Here is a 12,523-nt window from a genome sequence, read left to right as displayed (position 1 = left end):
CATCTGTTTTCCTAAATAACGTTTGGATGTTTCCAGGTAAACTATTATTCCAAGCTTTAAACATGGTGTGTGCCATTTTGAATTTCACCAAATCTGGAAACTTGAGCAAATAAGAATTTAAAAACAAATTATTCGTATGATCTAGGTATCCCGCTCCGTTTATTAACCTCACTGCTCGTTTTTGTAAAGTGCAAATCTTTTTTAAAGTGCTTTTATAATTATTACCCCACACTTCTACACAATATGATAAATAAGGTTCAATAAGTGCATAGTACAGAGTGTGCAATGGCTTCTTATCCAGTATATGTCTGGCTTTACCCAGTATCCCTATTGTCCTTGCTAGTTTGGAACACACATGTTTAGTATGGGATTTCCAGCAAAGTCTGTAATCAATTAATACACCCAGAAACTTAACTTCATATACTCTTTCAATCATTACCTGATCTATTTCTACTTTAATTTCTATATCTATTTTGCGATTTCCAAATATGATAAACTTTGTTTTACTCAGATTTAGTGACAGTTTATTTTTGTCAAACCAATCTTTTAATTTGGATAATTCAATGTTAACCATTTTTATGAGTTGATTTAAATCGTTCCCCGAACAAAAGATATTTGTGTCATCAGCAAAAACAACCAGTTTTAAAATATTTGATACCTTAAAAATATCATTAATATATAAGATGAACAATTTGGGTCCTAGTACTGACCCCTGGGGGACACCACAGGTAATGTTTAGGCTCAATGATTTATAAGTTCCAATTTGTACAAACTGTTGTCTATTACTCATGTAACTATGCAGCCAGTCTAGTGCTACCCCTCTAATCCCATACCTCTCCATCTTTTCTAACAACAATCCATGATCAATTGTGTCGAATGCCTTTTTAAGGTCAATAAACACACCCAGTGCATATTTCTTATTGTCCATACAACTTGTAACCTCCTCTACTACCTCCAACAAAGCCATGGAAGTTGATCTTGATGATCTAAACCCATACTGCCCTTCATTTAGCAACTTATTGCCGTCTATGAATCTGTCCAATTGAACCACAAATATTTTTTCTAGTATCACCCGTTTTGTGTACAGGGATAACTTTAGCCAGTTTCATTTGGTCTGGAAATACTCCTGATCTCAATGAAAGATTGTAAATATGAGAAAGGGGATCAATGATCCAATCGATGATGGTTTTTTTTTCACATTACATCTGTGACGACATCTATTTATTGTTTAACTTCCATTTACAGCCCCCTGCGCTCAGGGCAGCAAGCACCCTAAGGTCCTCCCTCTCCCCAGCCACCTCCTCTGGGTCGCCACGAGTTGAGAATGTTTACAGTCCAACATACTGCCGTAGGCAATATATTACAAATAATAACACTGACCAAAACACCTGCAGAAATACTGCAGGAATGACATAGCAGCAGTTAAATGCAGCCTTCTGTAAGCTTTAAATATCCACTGGGTTTACATCAAATACATCAAAACACAACTATAAAAAACAGTTTTCTGAACTTATCAATATGACTCTGTCCTTCACAAGATAAGTAAAATGGATCACTGCAAAAACTCACAATCTTAACAAGAATATTTGTCTTATTTCTAGTTAAAATGTCTCATTTTAGTAAAAAAAAATCTCATTACACTTAAAACAAGACTCATCACTGTAAAAAACAACAATTTTCACCTGTTTCAAGTAGATTTTCACTTGAAAAAAGTAGAAAAATCTGCCAGTGGAACAAGATTTCTTTGCTTGTAATAAGAAGATAAATCCCACTGGCAGATTTTCCTACTTATTTCAAGTGAAAATTTAGTTGAAACAGGTGAAAATTGTCATATAAGTTATTTTTCTGGTGTTGACTAAATGTTGAAATAGCAGTAAAACCACATTCATTGATGAAATGACATAAGGGATGGAAAGGGGGGATGGCAGTTTTACAGGGGGGATGATTTGGACCGTTTTCATTTCAGGGGGGGATGCCCCCCTCATCTCCAGTACTGGCCGTAGGGCTACCTGTGGTGCCGTACACCCGCCCCCCAATCCCTCCACACCAGAAATGATCCCTGTTCAGCTTAAACAGACACGCCTGCTTCAGTGTCCAACCATCACCCACTGCGTCTGAAAATAGATACTAAACATAACCAAACAGTCACGGACATGCGAGGCAGCAGATTATATAAAGTATGTGTGTTACCAGACACCTCTGAAGAACCTGCTAAAAGAAATCCCTTCGGTTCTAATGCTGTTTGGATCCCTGGACCTGCAGGATGGAGCCCTGCTTGTTGGTTTGTCGCTGCCTCTGCTAGATGCAACTTCTCCTTTTGCTTCTTCCTCCATTCTTCTGAGGTTGCAGTTTGGTATCCCAGCTTCCTTCTGAGTGTGTGTGTGTGTGTGTGTGTGTGTGTGTGTGTGTGTGTGTGTGTGTGTGTGTGTGTGTGTGTGTGTGTGTGGAGGAGGGGGGGCTCTCTGCATCTGGCATCAATGAGACCATGCTCACCTTACCACTCGTCATCCTCCGCCCCCCACCGCTCTCAACATACCTGCTTGCCATCTTCCCTTCCTTCCTCAGTGCGTATTTAACGATTCAAACCGTTTGCCTCTTCTGTTGTCTGATTTTTCAATGATTCAATTCAATTCAATTCAATTTTATTTATATAGCGTCTAATACAACAAAAGTTGTCTCTAGACGCTTTCCAGAGACCCATACCCAGAACATGACCCCCGAGCAGTTATTACATAAACAATGGCAGGTAAAAACTCCCCTAGTGGGAGAAAAACCTTAAGCCAAACAGCGGCAAGGAAAAACTCCCCTTTAGGAGGGAAGAAACCTTGAGCAGGACCTGGATCATAAGGGGGGACCCTCCTGCCGAGGACCAGACTGGGGGTCAGGGACGTCAACAGCACAGCAGGCAGGTGGAAGCAGCAACGGGATGACCAGGGGTGGGGACCGCAGGCCAGCACGCAGCTCCCGAAGCTCCGGCCCAATCAGCAAGTCCCAGGTTGGGGTGCAGGGTCGGGGAAAGGTTGAGAAGGGGCAGGGCCAGGGAGAGGAGTCTTGAGGGACAAACCTCTCCCCCGCCTGACCAGGCCGTTACCCTGCCCCTCTCGCTCCCACGCTGCAGGATCCGGTGTTTTGCACTCAGAGTGATGATGATGCATTTAGTTGTTCACAACAGTCAGTTCAAGGTGGCAGAGTCAGGTACTTGACTTGACATTAACGCAGCGTGATGGACGGAGATGAAGATGGTGAGGCTGGATGAGTCTTCTCTGGTCTGGGTCTGTGATGTCACAGCACCGTGCAGGGCTGAATGAAAAACCTTTGTTCTGAGTTGACTAAAACAAAGTGACAAGGATGTGTTATATCAGACCTTTGGAGTAAATAAATGGTCTCCAAGGTGGATTTGTTTTTCTTCTTTTGTCATCATTAATGTTCTGCGTAGAACCAGCAAAAAGGGTTTCTGGCAGTGGCACAACTCCATCCCCTTCCACGTTTCAGAGAAGTAAACTCTTCAGAAACAGTTGTAGTTTATATAACAGCTTTAATATTTGACCAAAGGTTTAACATGTTCAAACAAGTTCAAACATGCTGGTCAAGCACTGAGGTTCTCTAGACTGCAGGTGATTCAGATGTGGATCCCGGATTTTCAGCGTCTGTGACGCTAATGCAGCCTTGGACCCTTCACGAAGCTCGGCTTCACAATAAAAACACTGAATCTGAAGTTAAAGCACTTTCAAGACATTTTATGCCACAGCAAGCAAACGGATAGAAGACAAAAAGAAAAAACACTTGCGGCATCGATTTTCACTTCATTTTAACTTCCTAGAAATTGTGCAGTAACATTAAAAAAAGTGATGAAGTGAGTAAACCGAATCCCACAGAGTTCAGAAAACGTATATTAGGACGGATCTAGTGCTCAGGAGGTAGAGTGCTCATACGCTGGTCCGAGGACTGCTGGTCCAGTTCCTGGTCTGTGCAGTCAGACGTAGTCCTCAGGTAGGAGTCTGGTGTGTGGGAGTTCATGGTCGAGTGGTTTCTTACAGAGACAGATATATATGTTGCTCTAAGCACCTTTTTAACCTTTGATTTGGTATTTCTTATATCTACACATGTGCCACTTTGTCTCTGTAGTCATATTCCCACAGACTTTGTAAAGTTATTATTTTCTGTGGCTGATCTGACGATGGGGTTGACTGCCGTGTTATTTTCTGTGCATCGAGTTTAACTGGATTTATGAAATCACCCTTTAATCACGTCACCACGCACCAGTGTGTACAAATGACAGGCTTTTATGAAAGTTAACAATATTTACAAAAGATTCTGCAGTCGGTTGTTCCACTGATAAATAAACGACGAAGCATTCGGTGGAAGTGGCAAAGCAAAAGCAAGGAGATTAACGGCGGATGGCGTCACTAATCCACCGGCTCCGGCAGGTCCAAGTCCAGGCTGGATCGTGGAGGGAACCAACTGCTCTGGGGATGCTCCGCGCTGAACTCAGCATACTCCGCCGAGCCCTGCACACACACCAACGGGAGCCATTAAACATGTTTTAGTTTTAGTTTTTAAAAGTACAGACGAACAGTATGTAGAAAAAAAGGAAATTAAAAAAAGAAATACAATATAACAGAAAATGTACGAGAGGAACCAAAAAAAACCCATAAGGGCTTGTCAAGTGGTTCCTCCAATAATGAAACAAACAATATCTACAGAAATATGTAAAACATAGAAAATTTAATAATTTTGATAAAACGTTTTTGCAAGGATAAAGATACAGTTGAGGTTGCTCATGGAGGTACTTGCCCAAATGACATTACAGTATGAAATATAAGGATAAATCATAGTATAATATAAATGAATACAGATTTTTCTTGATAATAGATGCCGTATACGTCTGATTACTCCAATATTCTTTGCAATCTTGTTCGAGATGAGTGCAATATGATTTTTCCAAGTGAGATTTTCATCAATCATAACACCTAGAAATTTAGTTACCGTAACTCTTTCCAAAATGTGATTGGAAATATGAACATTTGGAAGGGCGTTAGTAGCTGTTTGGTTTCTAGAGGAAAATAACATGTATGAACTTTTCTTTATATTAAATTAGCACAATGTAACTTTCAGCTTTTGTTGAGTTTGGCGTCTCCTTTGGACAAAAGCGGTAGTGCTTTACCAATAGTGTGGCAGGGTTCCTACCATGCTCCTCAAAGTTACATAGTGCCAGTGAAGGCGATACAGACCCCTCAGACCATGACAGAGGTGTTATTAAACCTGTTGGAAGTTGATGTATCATCACAATGACTCTGGACATATTATATTAAGGTGGAAAAGTTAAATTGTGCTGCTTTAAGTAATAATTTGTTGGCCTTGAACCAGGTGTCAACCTTGATCAATTCCATGTTCATTTCAGATATTAGTTTATGACCATTGTTACCAGATAAAAAAATATTGGAGTCATCTGCAAACAGAATAAAAAATGCTTTAGATGATACCATATATAGATCATTTATGTAAATAAGAAAGAATAATGGGCCCAGAATCGATCCTTGAGGCACACCACAAGAAATCAACCTGTATTACTCCAAGAAACAAATTACTTTCTATTTGATAAATAGCTTTTGAACCATAACAAACTTGAGCCACTTAAACCAAGAAGAGAAAGTTTTTGTGATAATATATCACGATTGACAGTATCAAATGCCTTTGATAGATCAACAAATACTCCTAGAGTAATTTCCTTGTTATCGGCAGCTTTGGTGATGTTATCTACAAGTTGGGTGAGGGCCATAGACATGGAGTGTTTTTTTCTGAACCCATACTGGTGTTCACATCTGATTTATGTCTAATGCTAATTAAAACAAACCAAATTAGGATGAAGTAAAGCTTTTTGATGGAAGCTGTTTGAAGTTCAGAGCTGACTATAAAATGCGGTGTGAAATGAAGAAAGAAAAAGCCGTTCAAATATTCTGAAACACCAATTTTTTTGCGAAGAGCAGCAGAGCAAACAAACGTTTCACCCAGCAGATGCACTCATCAGAGCATCAACCACTTTTGGATCATGACGTCACTTCCTGGGTTTGTTATTTCAAAATTCCCCTCTTAAGCCGCCTCGGACACCATGTACGGACAAACAGCGCCGTCACCGCGGCCGTGATTGCGCCTCACTGGGAGACAGCACGCAGGCCGAGATGGTCGTTTGACTGGACCGCAGTGCTGATGTGAGCGGCTGATAGGGAAGGAAGTGCCGGCCCAAATGCTTTTGTTCACGTCTGGAAACTCTGACGGCAGTTTCCCTCTTACTCCAGATTATTGGCATGCAGAGTCACTACGACCACGAGGACGGAGGGAATGAGCACACATGCATCTCAAAACTAGATTACGTTGGGATTCTTCGGTTGAGCTGAGAAATAGAAAAAAGAAGCTTGCATACTGTTTGTAACGTAAAGCTACGTAAAGTGTTCCAGTTTCCTGGATGCTTGAGAAGGGGATCAAATAGAACAGAGCTGTGAAAATGTGTTGAAAACTCGAGACGCATCGCATTGTTTCAGTTATAATTCTGATTGAAAAGATTTGGTCACACGTTTATGAGTGAAAAGTGATGGAACTCAACTCACAGTTTTAAAAGGGAATTTGAGCAAATGGAAACATGAAAACATACTATGGGCCCATGTACAACCTGGACATATCACTATTATGAGTTTGTAAATGGCAGATTACTTTGTCGCAGTGGAGCTTTTAGATGTAAAGGGAACAACAGCCATGAGGAGATTGACTACACCTTCAGGATAGACGCAAACCAGGGCGCAGCGAGCCTCCGGTCTGGGCGGGGAAGCAGTCACAAAGCTGGAATATTTGTATAAAAGCCATTAAGGAGGATTTCTAATATCAATAGTAATGATGTTTGTTTATAATGCATTCAGACTATGGGCCTGATTTACTAAAGGTTTGCGTGTGTAAAAACGTGTGCAAACTTGACAGCATCCGCAAACCAAAGTGCCAGCTGATCTACTAACAGCGTGCAAAGAGGACTGCGTCTCTCAAATGAGCAAAATAGCACACGCAATTCATTTAGTACTTTTGCCCTGATGAATAATCAATATGGGGCGTACCCGGCAGAAATCCTAAATACTGGGAGGGGAAGATGCAAATTGGTCCATTTACCACGCGCAATGAGATTTACCAAGCCTGAAAGTAATTGCGGGGATTGTGATTGCGTCTGTATTTAATACGTTCGAAAGGAAGGTGCTAATCTCCACATGCAAAAGGAGAAATATTTTATTTGAATGTTAAATCGAGTATTATTCAGCAAAAGGTTGCCACAGGAGGCACATTCATTTTTTTATTTGTGATAATAAATAAATCACGTGTTTTCATGGAGAAAAAAGTGTTTCTTATTGTGCGCCTATACTTGTTCTGCAGTTGTCATACCCCGGTGTTGTGCCGCATTCAGCACCCCTGCCGTGAAAAGCACCCCCTCGTCTGACAAAAATTATATTCTCATTCCGTGTCATGTTCTGTTTAGCGTCCAGTTTTGTGTTAATGATTCATGTTTAAATGCGCTCATGGATTCCACAATAGTCACACTTTCCCACAATCACAGTCACAGATAACAAAAATTGGGTGAATGGTTATTGATGTCATTAATTAATAGCCTGCTTACTGTGTTGTCTTCCATAATATTTGTAAATATATATAATATAAACTCCTAAGTATGTGTTTGTGTGAGTGTGTATATATAAATATATTGAAGTGTCAGTGTGTTGTTTTTTTTCTTGGTCTACTTATCATTGAATATACGAGGGGGTGCTTTTCACGGCAGGGGTGCTGAATACGGCCCCTCCACTAATATCTCTAACTCCAACTCGTCAAATTTCATTTTGCGCTTGCAACTATATCCTGCTTTCCATCCAGACTCTCCATGGCGCAAAGTTTGCGCCGCAAACCGTAAGACACGCAACACCTCATTTAAATACTGCTGTTTCCACCTGTTATCAATTGCGCACGCAATCTTAGTTGATCACCCGCAAAACACACAACAACAGCACGTGCAAACTTTTTCAGTGCACACGCAATTTAGTACTCTTTATTTAGGATCTTAGTAAATCGGGCCCTAAGTGTGCTATCTGCCGCCCCTGAGTCCAGGACACAGGTTGTGGACTGCAGAGCGATGTAGGAGGAGTTTCTAAACAGGAACTCTTTCATTTTGTTTTTGACAGACCAGGATTTTGCGCTCTGTGTACATTGTTTATATTGCGAGCAATCAAGGCGCATTTGACCCACGCTTAAAGAATCCACCCTTTTTCTAAACGTCCACGTAATGTCCTGAGATCTTAATGAAATGTCCTGAGATCTTAATGAAATGTCCTGAGATCTTAATGAAATGTCCTGAGTCTTAATGAAATGTCTCAAAGAGAGAGATCGGTGCATCAGATACCTTTTAAAAAAAGTATTTACAGCTCTGTTCATAGCAGCTGGTTGTAGGGGCGGAGTCAACCGCTTGACTTGACTCCACCCCTCCTTCACAGGGTGTGTGGTCCCCACTTATGAGAAACACTGAATGCAGCACAATGTGAAGCTGACTTGAGAAAAACCTGTGGCGGCTGGACAGTCCCACTCAGAGCTGGGCCTGTGGTGCCACAGAACCCAGAACATTTGAGCGGCTCATTGAATGACATATTCCTTAGGCTTCAGTCATCCAAAACGTGGCCCCAGCGTTGTGTTAAATTGGAATTTTCATTTGGTATTCACTTGAGACAGTTAAATATATGTTGTCATGGACAGTTAATGTATCTGTTCACACTATAACCCCATAAAACTACCATTAGCCTTGCCAGACAAAAGATGAGTCCCCTGAATCTGCACCCCAGACTTCTGCTGTGCACTGGGTCCGGTGAGAAATCCAAGTATCACTGGAAGCTGGTCATATACAGATTGCATATACAGATTGCATATGCTGATGTGTATATATCATATGCTGATTCTAAGGACGGGAAACTGCGAGAGAGGGACGAAAATGTCCTAAAAGTAATGAAATATTCCCTCAAATGACACTGAAACTGATAAACTACAGGTGCATGTATCTGTTATATCTGTGTAAAAAGAGCTTAAAGGTGCCGTGATTGTGGGAAACAAGTTGCAAATCATATTTTCACAAAATAGTGCAGTTTTAGTGTGACTTTGGTACGCAAAGAAGCCGCTCCGCTTGATTGGTTGTCGGATGTTCAGCTGACACATTAAAGTCGATCATTGGTTCGATACGGGTTGTAACATCAGATAACGCTAGATAACTAATTATGTTGTGCTGGCAAGCAACCACCATCCAGTATCCAGTCAAAGTTACCTTACTATAGTTAGACGTCAATCCAACGTTAGATTTTTAGAGTAAACCCAATTTTCAAATCTGCATCATTATCCGATTATAATCAAATGTTGGAATACAACGTTGTTTCAACCTCACACTAACTTCAGGTGTCTGCTATCGCTGGCAACGATGAACCAATCAGAGAACAGGACGTAGTACGACGCTTTCCACCTCCACTTTTTAATGGTGGATTTGTGAAGATGAATGATTTAAAGTGTGAGCGTATTTTTCTGTTTTAGTTACAACTGAAAGATATTCTGAGTTATTGTGAATGAGTTGGATAAAGTTCAACTTATTAGACTGTTTTGTTTCACTTTATATATGTTTCATCATCTGCACATATCTGCTCCTCAGACGGATGTTCTCCACCGAGTTTTCGGACTAATTTCCTTCGCTTTGCTAACACCTTAGTCCACTGGGCAAACCCAAACAATGATGCTGTATCATAGTTATTTAGTACCTTTAAGAAGAAAAAAAAGCCCCGGAGTAAAAAGTATCGGGTATTGTTGGTTAAGAAAGCAGATATTGATCTATTGAAATTTTAATCTTACTTAATGGTGGAGGTCTACTGCAACGTAAACACCAAGTAATGTGATAATTAGGAGAGTTACTCACATAGTCGTGGTGGTCTGGAGCACCTGTAAGGAAAAGCACACAGTTAAACACGTGTCAGCTGGGTGAGTATCCTGCTGACTCACTGGCTGAACTCTGATCTGTTCAATAAGCATTTGGTGGTTGTGACGATGGAGCTGACTGCACTTCCTCTGCCGAGGCCTGGAGTCCTGTCTACCTCATCTGAGTCAATATTTATTCTATCTGCCCTCAGTCTTTGACTCTTCTATCATCAGCTCACGATTCTTTTGTCGGTCTTCAACAGGAAACATTAGCACAGAGATGGAAAGCTTGATAGGGCCATCCAGAGTCTGGCCGATGTGGTAATAACAGGAAGTTCTCCACAGAAGTAACAGGATAGGCTTCGCCAGCAGTAGTATAATTTTACATCATGGAATTTTTATTTAGTGAGATTTGAAATGGCTCCAACACCTACAGACTGGGATATCTGCAGCTTTAGTTCCACTTCAATATCAGTGTCTTTCTTCTTTTAAAGTGACGTGATACACTTTCTAACAGTCAGAAAAGTTATGGATACATCCATGTATCCCAGGTCTCCACATTCCGACAAACGTTGGGACAGTAAAGCTTTAACCACGCTGGACTGCTGCCATTCCTCCCTCTCAATACTGGAATGGCATTCTTGCAGTGAGGATACCAAGCAATGGAGCATTTCGGTTTTGTCTCTTGCTTCCTGCAAACACGTCTCAAGGTGCGCAACAATCCATAATCGTCAGTTCCTTCCTTCCTCCTCAATTATGCCTTTGTAATGTGTGAAGAATCTAGTTTTGCATTGTCTTGTTGAAAAATGCTTGGATGTCCCTGAAACAGATGTGGTCTTGAAGGCAGCATATGCTGCTGTAACCTCAATCCACTGTTTTGCATGAATGTTACCCTCACAGAAAGGTAAACTGCCTTTGCCAAAGATGCTGATACAGGTTTCCCATATCATCACAGAGCCTAACTTTTGGACTTTTTGTTACAAACAGTCTGAAGGTCATTTACGTTTTTGGTGCTGACTACACAGGGCACATTTCTTCCAAAAACGATCCAAAACACAAATTCTTCTGTCCGAAATACACATTTCCAAAGTGAGATGGTTAATCCAGAAGCCTCTGAGCCGTGAGATGTTGATAACCCCTCTTCACAAGGTTACGTAAAGGTTGTTTTTTTTTGTCTTAATAATGTCCAAACAGTTCAGCATTTTGCCTTTCTAGTCATCCTTCGACCTTTCAGGAGAATATCTAAATCTTAACTGATGTGGCTAAATTTATAGTTGTATTTTTAACAGTCATTTTAGCTTCTGATCACAACAGTGAACATGTGAGCCACAAAACCATAACAGTTAGCTGAGAGATGCTAAAATGCTCAACAGAGCTGTGCAGAATTATAGTTTTAGCAGATTCTCCCTACAACTTACTTTGGTCATTTAGAACTGTTATTTCATACAATACTGCTGCAATAATGTTTATCCGTTAAACTTACCATGTGAAGAGTTTTGGACCTCACTGTAAACTGTGTCTGTGTGTTTTCTCAAAGGAACTGTTGACATAAAAGAAAACAAGAATTCAACATCAAAAGACAATCTTCAGGAGATTCTGTCTATTGGACATATCATCAACAGGATCCTGAAAACAGGCAGGTTGTGTTGCACTGCCCGCCATCGAAGGCCCGGTGGGACTGCGAGCCCAAGACCGTGTAGGAGCAGGGGCCATTATCAAAAGCAGCAGTTGGCTCAGCCCTTCCTGTTTATGAAGTTTGCAACTTCACTGGAAATGCCAGCAGTTATCCCCAGAGCTCCTACCACCTGCAGATGTATTAATTAAGTGTAATTAAGCCCCTCCCAGGAAGTGCTGGCCTGTCTTATCAACTTTAAAGGAATGTGGGTGATGAAGAGAAAAATGGTTTGGATGAGCAGATTTGGAACCAACCTGATCTAACAAAAATGTTGTGAAATGCCCACGACCTTTCACCACTATTTTCCTTGGCACCAGCACGGAAAGTGGTAAATTCCGTGTGAGCACCACGGATATTGTACTATGCGAAGTCATTGGGATCCGTTGTCGTGATATATACACGGATTATTACATTATTATTATTATGTATATATTATTCTTTATTATAGTGGCTAAGTTATGAGTTTTTGACGTGCAAGTTCCTGTTTGTTACTGTCAGTTTGTAAAAGCATGTTTTTAACGCTGTTTTAACAGTGTTTTAATGTTGTGTTTTTAATGTGGTGTTTTGATGATTTTTTAACAGAATTTTGACGGCGAGTATTTAACCGTGTTTTCTAGTATTTAACGTAAATTCGAGTATTTAACCATGTTGTTTGCTGTCGCCATGACGACGGAGGTGGCATAAGTGATGTGAAATTATTATTTTTAGCAAAAACCACAAGCGTTTTCTACTTCTAACCAATCATAAGTGGTGCATTAATCTAACCAGACCTTAACCAGAGCGTCGTCCAGCCACAAAATATCCTTTTTAATTGCTTTTGAACCAGGAAGTGGAGACAGGCGATATTTAAATTAATTGTTTTAACCATTCTCCCATTTCGTC

The 12,523-nt window shown here is 40.7% G+C and overlaps 1 protein-coding gene across 2 annotated transcripts in view; it reads right to left on the bottom strand.

The window, feature by feature from the left end:
• Positions 1 to 3,515: 3,515 nt before the first annotated feature.
• The window catches only part of pecam1b (platelet and endothelial cell adhesion molecule 1b), a 35,198-nt gene continuing 26,190 nt past the window's right edge, over positions 3,516 to 12,523 (bottom strand). For both annotated transcript variants that reach the window (XM_061725040.1, XM_061725050.1), the window contains 3 exons: positions 11,450 to 11,506; positions 9,968 to 9,990; positions 3,516 to 4,508 (listed from right to left, as the gene is read on the bottom strand). In XM_061725040.1, the coding sequence (XP_061581024.1) occupies positions 4,407 to 4,508; positions 9,968 to 9,990; positions 11,450 to 11,506 (182 nt within the window). In that variant the 3' untranslated portion in view covers positions 3,516 to 4,406. The remainder of the gene's footprint in view (positions 4,509 to 9,967; positions 9,991 to 11,449; positions 11,507 to 12,523) is intronic.

The sequence above is a fragment of the Cololabis saira genome, chromosome 1 (assembly GCF_033807715.1).
Source record: "Cololabis saira isolate AMF1-May2022 chromosome 1, fColSai1.1, whole genome shotgun sequence".
Classification (NCBI taxonomy): domain Eukaryota; kingdom Metazoa; phylum Chordata; class Actinopteri; order Beloniformes; family Belonidae; genus Cololabis; species Cololabis saira.
Note: the sequence above shows the minus strand (reverse complement) of the source record. Positions and strands in the feature narration are given on the sequence as shown.